This window comes from Sinocyclocheilus rhinocerous, unplaced genomic scaffold (genome assembly GCF_001515625.1).
Source record: "Sinocyclocheilus rhinocerous isolate Xijiao unplaced genomic scaffold, SAMN03320098_v1.1 scaffold1171, whole genome shotgun sequence".
Classification (NCBI taxonomy): domain Eukaryota; kingdom Metazoa; phylum Chordata; class Actinopteri; order Cypriniformes; family Cyprinidae; genus Sinocyclocheilus; species Sinocyclocheilus rhinocerous.
In genome coordinates, this window is record NW_015654097.1 from 127,820 (window position 1) to 139,190 (window position 11,371).

The 11,371-nt window shown below is 37.9% G+C and overlaps 2 protein-coding genes across 2 annotated transcripts in view; one reads left to right on the forward strand and one right to left on the reverse strand.

Moving 5' to 3' along the window:
* The window catches only part of LOC107716906 (dual 3',5'-cyclic-AMP and -GMP phosphodiesterase 11A-like), an 18,592-nt gene that overhangs the window by 2,850 nt on the left and 4,371 nt on the right, over positions 1-11,371 (forward strand). Inside the window, exon 2 of the mRNA XM_016523524.1 lies at positions 10,615-11,340. Coding sequence (XP_016379010.1) covers positions 10,615-11,340 — 726 coding nt within the window. The remainder of the gene's footprint in view (positions 1-10,614; positions 11,341-11,371) is intronic.
* On the reverse strand, positions 1,765-3,641 carry LOC107716905 (serine/threonine-protein kinase pim-3-like). The gene is made up of 4 exons (XM_016523523.1): positions 3,633-3,641; positions 2,237-2,525; positions 1,935-2,114; positions 1,765-1,856 (listed from the first exon to the last, which is right to left on the reverse strand). The coding sequence occupies exons 1-4, from the start codon at positions 3,639-3,641 to the stop codon at positions 1,765-1,767; spliced, it is 570 nt and encodes a 189-aa protein (XP_016379009.1).

An 11,371-nucleotide genomic window follows, 5' to 3' on the forward strand; every position in this document is an offset into this window, starting at 1 on the left:
AGAGTGCGTGGAATGGTGCGCTGTGATTGGTTGTTACTGTTTACAGTTCGTGGAATGGTGCGCTGTGATTGGTTGTTACTGTTTACAGTGCGTGGAATGGTGCGCTGTGATTGGTTGAGCGGATGTATCGCATTCTGCAGAGAAGGGAGACTGGCGTTTGTCGCGGTTTGGAAAGATAGGGAGAAAACACGACAGAATAGCACGGCGGATATCGCATTTTGCGTAAAATTAAAAATGGACTTTTCAATACCGACCAGATACAATACTAATTTTGGTGGGAACTCAAATTTTTTTTTTTTAAATGGCGTTTATCGCGTTTTGGAACCAAACTTCATATTATGGTACCTTGAGGATGACTAAGGTAGATAAAGACTGGAAGTATATAGGTATGTAAAAATCGAAATCGCCTTTGGTCTCGTACTGTATCGCGTACCTTGTCAGTGTCGTGCGCTTTGCTTGGCCATTTGTTGTGATAAACAGGAAAGTGTGTTCAAGCGCCAGCAAAACAGTGTAAAGAAATACTCTTTGTGAGAAGCAGTCAATCAGCAGAAGTTAAAAGCAGCTTGTAAGTGTATTTATTTCTTGTCTCAGTGTTTAGCGCAGTTATCGTTGCTAGGAAACGCTTGTTTTGTTTACCGTGGAGACGTGCTGAAATGGCGTTTGGTCTTACGTGTACTGCGTTAGGCTAACCGAGACTTGTCATTTGCACTTATATATTGTTGCTCTTTTGTTAGTTTTGACTGCTTTTATTGTCCTCATTTGTAAATCGCTTTGGATAAAAGCGTCTGCTAAATGACTAAATAAATAAATAAATAAATAAAAATGTAAAAAGGAATATGATTTTACTGAATAAAGGAGGATGATTTTACTGAATAAATACACTGTATTCTGGAAAACCTTACCTCTGGTCACCCAGAATATTACATAGTGGTGCACTTCAAATCAGTGAGCCTGAAAAGAACGTGTGTCCAAATGGGACACTAATTCATGTTTCCGATTAGGAACAATGACTGTGAGTTCAAACTGTAAATCAAATGAGTAATTTTGAAACTTCAGCTACTTTGTTAAAATATGTTATATTATGTCTTTAGTTAATAGGAGATTCGTAGTCTACTGTATGTGCATAACCTCCTGCTGGACTTATTTGACCTAAACAATTAATTTTTTTACATTTCTATTTCTTATTACTATTACTTGTTTCTTTTCTCTGTTCTAATACACATCTACAAAGATTGTGCAGTCCCACTGGCACCATTAATGTGGCTAAGTGCCGCAAATTACCTCACTGTATATTGTTGTTGTTTTGAGCATAAAATGTTTAGTTTATAGTATCTTTTTTTTTTGGGTGATTTCCATTCTATTCATCACCACCTACTAAATTATTAGATCTCTAAGATTTATCTCTAGTAAACACTCTACTTTATTCTCTTCCTGCATCTGTTATGTTTATTTACACTTTTCTCTTTTCTCTCTAATGTAATTGTGGAAAAACTAAACATGTTTGTACTTCAGACTCCTCCAGCATCCACACAGAGCCCCTCACAGACTGGAGCAGAGGATCTAAACCCTTCATTGTGTGGCGGCCATTAGTCCATTATCCTCTGCTCTTTCTGTAGGTGATCAGGAAGCTGTTCTCTGCACTTCCTGTGTCACTCCTGCTCACCCTATACACACAATCAGAAGCATTTATCTAGTCTGATCCTAACAAGACAATCCAGCCATGACTGCTGTGAGCCAGATAAGTGTGTGTCACTGGCCACCTGCTCAGTGTAACCAGGGGTGGCGCTCAATGTCGTCTAAACTGGGCCGATCTGATGCCGCTGCACTGAGGCACCAGCGAATCAGCTGACGGCACTCTGTTACACACAACACAGTGTTCAGGAACACAAAACCACACACTTCACCTGGATCTGGACGTGATTTCTGTCTCTTGCCTGTCGACAGCTCTCTAGGGAAGTGCAGTCTGCTTTTGGAGGTGACCCTCAATGCGCCTCTGAAGGGGAAACAGCCGCACAGGATGTTGTAGAGCGTCACCCCCACTGACCAAACCGTATCCGGTCCCGCATGATAGCGGTGCCGCCGAAACCACTCAGGAGGGGCGTACTGAAGAGTGCCTGAGAGACCCAACAAGACCACAAACATCATCTGAAGAGGCTCCAGTCCAAACAGATTCCCTTCGGTCGATCATCAAAAGTCCACAAACAAACACAGATCACTGCAGTGAGATCAAACCAACCTGCAAAGTGTTTGTAGGCCGAGTCTTTCAGCAGATCTCCACAGCCGAAGTCCAGCAGCTTGATGTCATGTGACTCTGTGGAGATCAGCAGGTTCTCTGGTTTGACGTCCCGGTGCAGGACTCCACGGCTCTCGCAGTGTTTCAGCGCCGTGATCAGCTGCAGCAGCACTTTCTTGGCCAGGCTCTCCTCCAGGCGTCCGTTCTCCTCACAGAAACTCTCCAGATCTTGGCAAAGAAGTGGGCGCTCCAGGATCATGGTGTAGCGTCCGGGACGGTCAAACCACTCCAGCTCAATAAAAACAATAAATAAATGAAAAATGTAATTAATTAATTAATAAAAGAAAGAAATAATTCCGAAATAAGAAGAGAACAATAAAATAAAACTTTCTTCAGAAATAAAACTCTACTCATATCCTCCGATCTCCTAAAATAAGTCTCTTCTCGCTCTGAAGTCCGTCGAAAACAACAAACTCAGCACAGTAAATATTCTCCAAAAGTCTCTGAAGTCGCCTCGTCTCTCAACCATAGACTGTATCTCAACCAGCAGATATTGATGGGTTTGAGTGTTTATATATGCAGAAATCATATCATAACACGCGTCGCTATAGCAACTACAATTCGATTCACATCTATGCACGCCTGACGTCGAGTGCGTGAGTAACGTTACAACAGCGCGAGCGCACGCATTTATCGTATACATTGAATTTTTATGCACTTTTCAATATTAGCTTGCGAGATTTATTAATAAAGGCATAAATGAGTATAAATCAGAGATGCTATTATGAGCTCTGGCTAAATTGAATTAGAGTTTATTAAGGTTTTCAATAGTCTTTGGTTGTACTTAACGTTACGCACGCGAATTGTAGTTGCTATAGCGACGCGTGTTATGATATGATTTCTGCATATATAAACACTCAAACCCATCAATATCTGCTGGTTGAGAGACGAGGCGACTTCAGAGACTTCTGGAGAATATTTACTGAGTTCAGAGCGAGAAGAGACTTTTATTTTAGGAGATCGGAGGATATGAGTAGAGTTTTATTTTTGAAGAATTTCAGATTAACGTTATTTCTGAGGAAAGTTTGATTTTATTGTTCTCTTCTTATTTCGGAATTATTTCTTTTTTTTTTCTTTCTTTCTTTTATTAATTAATTAATTAAAATTTTCACTTATGTATTGTTTTATTGGAGTTTGGAGGAGATTGTCAATGGCTCATATGGGTGAAAGACGAGGTGAGTGTTTTAATTTTCATTTGTTTATTATTGGTATGTTATGGTATGATGTTGTACATTGTTTGAATGAATTGATGTGAAGAAATTCATTTAATCACACATTTTTACTAGCTCCCCTGGTTACACTGAGCAGGTGGCCAGTGACACACACTTATCTGACTCACAGCAGTCATGGCTGGATTGTCTTGTTAGGATCAGACTAGATAAATGCTTCTGATTGTTTGTATAGGGTGAGCAGGTGTGACACAGGAAGTGCAGAGAACAGCTTCCTGATCACCTACAGAAAGAGCAGAGGATAATGGACTAATGGCCGCCACACAATGAAGGGTTTTGATCCTCTGCTCCAGTCTGAGGGGCTCTGTGGATGCTGGAGGAGTCTGAACACACAGCGCCAGCTGAAACCACAGCCCAACGGGCCAGAGATCAATATGTGTAGTTTCTCCACAATCACAGTAGAGAAAAGTGTAAATAAGCAGAACAGGATCAGAAAGAGACTGGGGCAGAGTGTTAACTAGCATAATGTATTAATGTAAAAACGTCCACTTGGCGTTAGACACAGAATGTAAGTCACCAAAAAACTAAAGACAATTTTTATCATCAGAATGTTCGTTTAAACAAATAATATTTGTTGAGGAAACTTAACAGACCAATTTTAAACTCAAATAACCGCACCAAACTCAAAAACATAATAGAAACTCTTCTAAATGTCCATCAAAACTGAACATTAAACACTACAAAACAAAATTACACATTAAAAACAATTCATTTCAACATTTACTCTCCTAATGCAGTACCATGTAAAGCATGCTGGGAATTACTGATCTACTCCCCAGTTAGTTATGTCATCAAAGTGAATCAAGTAGTCCCCACAATGTTTACAAAATAGAAATGTTGAAATTTTACAAATTTAAATGCATTGAATATAATTAAATCAAATTGTGACAAAATGTTCAAGAATTGCTTTGCTTTGGCTCATTTTAACAAAGTAACATGAACAAGCAGGAAGAATATTTTTTTGAATATGTATGGTGAAAGTCACCATACTGCAGACAGAGAGAAAAAAAATAAAAAAAATAAAAAAAAATATATATATATAAGAAATAGAAATAAGAAAATCAAAACCCAGTGCTTAAATTAAATGAACCCATGCATGGCTTGCATTTTGCAATAATTAATAATTAGTTCTTAATAAATCGGTCTTAATAATTAGATTTTGAAAAATCTTTATTTATTTATTGATTGATTGATTGCATGCTGTCCTAGAGCCATTAAAATAATTGATTACATGATTACATTTTTTCACAATGACAATAAATTATTCATAATTTATTGATTCTCCCTGAATCTTCTTTTTTTATCTTTTGAATTTATCTTTTTAAAATAGCATACTGCTTATACAGGTGCATCTCAATAAATTAGAATGTCGTGGAAAAGTTCATTTATTTCAGTAATTCAACTCAAATTGTGAAACTCGTGTATTAAATAAATTCAATGCACACAGACTGCAGAAGTTTAAGTCTTTGGTTCTTTTAATTGTGATGATTTTGGCTCACATTTAACAAAAACCCACCAATTCACTATCTCAACAAATTAGAATACTTCATAAGACCAATAAAAAAAACATTTTTAGTGAATTGTTGGCCTTCTGGAAAGTATGTTCATTTACTGTACATGTACTCAATACTTGGTAGGGGCTCCTTTTGCTTTAATTACTGCCTCAATTCGGCGTGGCATGGAGGTGATCAGTTTGTGGCACTGCTGAGGTGGTATGGAAGCCCAGGTTTCTTTGACAGTGGCCTTCAGCTCATCTGCATTTTTTGGTCTCTTGTTTCTCATTTTCCTCTTGACAATACCCCATAGATTCTCTATGGGGTTCAGGTCTGGTGAGTTTGCTGGCCAGTCAAACATACCAACACTATGGTCATTTAACCAACTTTCGGTGCTTTTGGCAGTGTGGGCAGGTACCAAATCCTGCTGGAAAATGAAATCACAGAAAGTCTTCCAGTTTTGTGTTCATGTGGCAATAATTATAAATTGAGAGGCCACACAGAATTTGACCACTGGATTTACAAAAATCATAAAAATTTTAAGAAGTTTTTTTTAACATTTCAACATTGCATCAGTTACTGACGAACACATAAATGTTTATTTTAATTATCATAATATCATTCAGTGGTAATGTTATGCTTAATGCACTTCATGTTGTTAATAACAATGAATGGAATACTGTATATGTGACCCTGGACCACAAAACCAGTCATAAGTAGCACGGGTATATTTGTAGCAATAGCCAACAATACGGGTCAAAATTATTGATTTTTCTTTTATGCCAAAAATCATTAGGATATTAAGTAAAGATCATGTTCCATGAAGATATTTTGTAAATTTTGTACCATAAATATATTTAAAAAAAATTTAATTTTCAATATAAAAAAATTCATATCAATATCAATATTAAAAAAAATCATTTTGGATTAGTAGGACTTAATTTGGACAACTTTAAAGGTGATTTTCTCAATATTTAGATTTTTTTGCACCCTCAGATTCCAGATTTTCAAATAGTTATATCTCGGCCAAATATTGTCCTATCCTAACAAACCATACATCAATGGAAAGCTATTTTTGAATGAATGAATCTCTGTTTCAAAAAATTTAACCTTATGGTCCTGGGTCACATATTTTCTTTCTCTTTGTATTTTTATATCAATATACTAAAAGATTATCCTATTTAAATCGATCTGATAAATGAGTTAGGTCAAAAGTAATCTTAAAGTAATCAAAAAGTACTCTGATTATATTACCTAAAATGTGTAATGTAATGGATTACGTTACTAACTACAATTTTGTCATGTAATTTGGAATCAGTAACAGACTACAATTTGCAAGTAATCTACCCAGCTCTGTCTATCAGTCTGTCTCTTGAAAGTCATGCAAAAAGTGGAGAAGAAGATACTTTTTTTTTTTTACATAGCTACAAATATAATACAAAAAATATATATATAATACCACTTCAGGCACTTTATGTTCATGGAATTCTTGTTTAATCACAATTCATTTTGGTGTAAAGTGTACTAAAATAGTTAGGTATTAGCCTAAATGTAAAGTGTTGCACATTGTATTGATACATATGAGTATGTGTTTTTGTACATCGCTTGCAATTGCTTTTTATCACTTAATTAGAAGCATAAACTAAATTGTGTCTTCCATTACATAGGGACTACTAAACAGACATTTAGAAGTTTATTTTAAAGTGCCAAGCATTGAAAATCTAAATGTGTAAATAAAGCTTAGTTAACACTTTGTTAACACAACACACCATGTTGTAAGTGTGTCCCATCAGGTAATCAAAAGTTCTACACACATTTACATTTACATTTAGTCATTTATCAGACGCTTTTATCCAAAGCGACTTACACACACTTGTGGTCTTCATACCCAGATCAGGCCAATCAACAGTAATGTATTAGAAATATCCCCATCTAGTGGTGAACTCTACTAGAATACATCACGCATATGGTAATTAAGTATCAAAACACATTAAAATGCTTAATTTGTGACATTACCTGCACAGTAGAGAATGAATGGTTTAATAGTGGTGCAGAGCATGAATCAGCCCTATGCAAAACACAAGGTAATAGACAAAGGCATCATAATTAAGCTTGATGAAAACAGAGTTCAATTAATTTCATCTGCCTGAAACAAGGCATTTGACGCCTAACACTGAGTGTTTCTTAATATGTTGAACACAAAAATACTAAACAGTTGAACAATAATGATTGTGTTTTAATGTTTACCAGTAAATTTATTGAGTAGCCTACTCAAAGTGTGAAAAATACCCTCTCCATTTCCCATTGAATCTGCTTTTGGAAACCCTTAATAGCCTACATACACTTATAACCGATAGATGGCGCTGTCCCTATTTATGCAATAATTGAACTTTTAACTTATTTACTTTGCATTACATGAGATGTTACATTTCATCAGAATCAGAATGAGCTTTATTGCCAGGTATGTTTACACATACGAGGAATTTGTTTTCGTGACAGAAGCTTCCACAGTGTAACAGAATGACAGTGACAGAACAAAAAACACAGATAAGAGCTGAGTAATCCCCAAAATTATACTGGATACAGACCAAAAAAAAAAATTTCTATGAATTGTGAAATGTGTGAGATATCCCCAAATGTACACTCTAAAAAATGCTGGGTTAAAAACAACCCAACTTGGGTTATTTGGCAACCCAGCTGGGTAAATATTGGACAGAACACATGCTGGGTTATTTTGACCCAGCTGGTTGGGTTAAACGTTTTTATCAAACATGCTGGGTTGTTTTATTTAAGTCAACTATTATTTAAAAAGTATAATATTGCTGCCTTAAAATGGGCTGAAAAAAAAAATCACACAGAATTACTAGAGGCAACAGCAATAAACAAAAGATTAACATTTATTATTAAGCAAGAACACATGGACGAAATACAAGACAAATTTAATTTATTTGGGTAAATACAGCATAGTTTACAATATTACATATATTTAAACTCGTTCAACATGCATTTTATAAACAAAAAATGTAACATTTAAAAGTAGCATTTTAATTTAAGTGTATTCAACCCTTCTCTATAATCGCTTTTTACAGAAACAGTGCTAATTCTCGTGGCGGTGTGTCGATGAAATTGAGCCGGTGAAGGGCTGCTGTTCGCCGGGGAACTGCGAACTTCAGACCGCGGCCTCGCGTTTCATTCATAGCTGAGAGATGCCGTGACTGACTCCAAAACCTGCCCATAAACAAACAGAGATTAGAGAACATATTTTAACATCAAATTAAATTAAACTCAGTATTGTAATGAAAAAAAATCCATTTGTTATGCAAGGCAAAAGGCGTTTCCATCGTCCTTATGTTGCGTTGCACAAAATAATAAAATTTACAGGACAGTAAAGACTTTAAAGATGAAATAAAATGTATACAAAATAAAGCACTTATTTTGCTGAAGAAGTGCACCAAATCGGCGGCGCTGAGAACCGCTCTCTCCTGTAGAGGACTCAAAAAGCCTGTGCTCTGACTTTAACTCAGCAGCTGCGTTGTTTCGTCGGAGACAGGCTCAACCCAGCAGTTGGGTAGAAAAAAATAACCCAGCATTAAAAATGACCCAGCACCTGGGTAAAAAAAAATGATAAAAAATGACCCAACAGGCTGAACCCAGCATTTGGCTTAAAAAATAACCCAGCATGTTTTTAGAGTGTACAGGGATTAGCAAAACTCCAACATTATGATTTCAGTAAACCTTCAAGAAGGATAAAGGGAATCTGTGTAATACTACCACATGCAAGCTAAGCTTTGTATTCAGAGAAGAGCACATGTTCTACTCCGGCCTAACATAAATCAGAATATTGACAGGTTGGTAAATGAATTTGACACAAATGTGTAGGAAACCTGTAATGAAATTGACTTAAAGGCATTATGTATTCTCTGACTTTAACTCAGCAGCTGCGTTGTTTCGTCGGAGACAGGCTCAACCCAGCAGTTGGGTAGAAAAAAATAACCCAGCATTAAAAATGACCCAGCACCTGGGTAAAAAAAAATGATAAAAAATGACCCAACAGGCTGAACCCAGCATTTGGCTTAAAAAATAACCCAGCATGTTTTTAGAGTGTACAGGGATTAGCAAAACTCCAACATTATGATTTCAGTAAACCTTCAAGAAGGATAAAGGGAATCTGTGTAATACTACCACATGCAAGCTAAGCTTTGTATTCAGAGAAGAGCACATGTTCTACTCCGGCCTAACATGAATCAGAATATTGACAGGTTGGTAAATGAATTTGACACAAATGTGTAGGAAACCTGTAATGAAATTGACTTAAAGGCATTATGTATTTAAAAACAAAAAATGCTAGTTTAAAGTTTGTGATAGATTGTGATAGGCCTATGCGCTGCACTTGCCAGTAGACTGTACGTTATCTCGATTGAAATTCCTACTGTTAGGAGAAAGATGTAATGACAAGTAGAGACTTCACAATACTGTCAACAGACGTGAAGTGATGTGGCGACGTGATCTGATAAGTGCATGAGTTATAAAAAGACACTAATAACTCAGCCCTTGTGCGTTTCCCAGATTTTTTATTATCACGAAATGGGGAAAAAAAAAATTGTGACAGCTTACATAGATTGCTATCATGACTATTTATGAGGAAAGCCGCTAAAGTTCTCGCCCCAGTTAACACTGAAAGCGGATGTAGTTTATGAACTCTGTCTACACTCTTAAAAATAAAGATTCTGCATTGGTATCAGTGATTCTATGAAGAATCTTTAACCTTAATTGAAACTTTCCATTGTAAAAAAGGTTCTTTATAGTGGAAAATGATTCTTCTCACTAAGAAAAGAAGGCATTTCTTCTATATGACAATGGAAAAAACAACATTTGTTTTAAAGAGTGTAGTATGCGCTTACATTATACTGTAGATCAGTACATGCCCGAGGAACCCCTCACATTCAAGGATGTGGTCATGCTTTTGGTCAGCTGCAGAATTCAATTTGTCCACTAGAGGACGATGGAGCTGCAACTTTACACAGGGAAATAGTGAATTAGTGATATAATTTAACAGATCCTGTACAGTAGATACTAGAGGTTTGGCGCAAAATAACCGCTTAGAAAGTATAATATGCAGTGCTTTTTTTTATTTTATTTTTTATAGTGGAATGTGGTCTTATGCATACCTAACACAAATATAAGGGCTTATTTAACTAATATATAGGTAATAATCTAAAAGAATACATGCATACAATCATTTAGGCATTGCTTGCGACGTCACAATAATCACGAGAGTTTTGAAAAGCCATTGAGACTCCATTTCCCAGTGTCACCGAGGATGAGCGTCCTAATAATAAAACAGCCCAGTTTCGAAGAGGATGGAGGGAGGGATGCTTGATCGTGTCGACTGCGATGCACCTGCGAAGCGCTCTGTCGCATCATCTCACTGGCGCTGCTTTAGAATGAACGAGAGCGAGTTGCTCTGCATCGCAACATGCTTAAACTCCGCTCCTCTCGCGGAGGATCTGTTGTTTGAAGTTTGCGAATGAAACGTTGGGCAGTCTGCACTCACATAAATGACCGTGCAAAACGCGCGTCTCTCTCATTTCGTTTACAGATGACCGTCGCGGCAGCAATGGCAGGGTCAAACATGGTCTTTTCCGATGTTGAAAGTTTTCTAGACGAGCACCCGGAATTATTACAGGACTATCTGAACAGAAAAGCCAAGGCAAGTATGGTGGAAAGGTGGATGAAGAACCATCACGCCACTAAAACTCCGGCGAACTCCAGCGCGGAAGCGGAGAAAGCGGCGAACGCGTGCGGCAAAGACAGCTGGGCGAGCAGAAGCGACGGACTGCAGAGACGAGCGTCGCAGAAAGAGCTGAGGAAAACCTTCGCCAGGTCTAAAGCCATCAACGCCAACAGGACTTACGACGAACACGTTAACTCCAGAGCCCAGGAGCCGCTGACCAGCATGAGGAGACGCGCGCTGCTGCGTAAAGCCAGCTCTCTGCCGCCAACCACCGCGCACATCCTCTCCGCGCTGCTGGAGTCCCGGGTCAACATCCCTCAGTACCCCTCCACCGCCGTAGACTACAAATACTACCTGAAGGAGCACAACGAGAGGGAGTTCTTCCTGGAGCTCGTCAAAGACATCTCCAACGACCTGGATTTGACCAGTCTGAGCTACAAGATCCTGGTGTTTGTGTGCATCATGGTGGATGCTGACCGCTGCTCCCTGTTCCTGGTGGAGGGACCGGCCAGTAAAAAGACTCTGGTGTCCAAGTTCTTTGACGTTCACGCTGGAACCACAGTGTTGCCCTCTCTCAGTAACTCGGATGAGGTGCAGGGGCCCTGGGGAAAGTGCATCATTG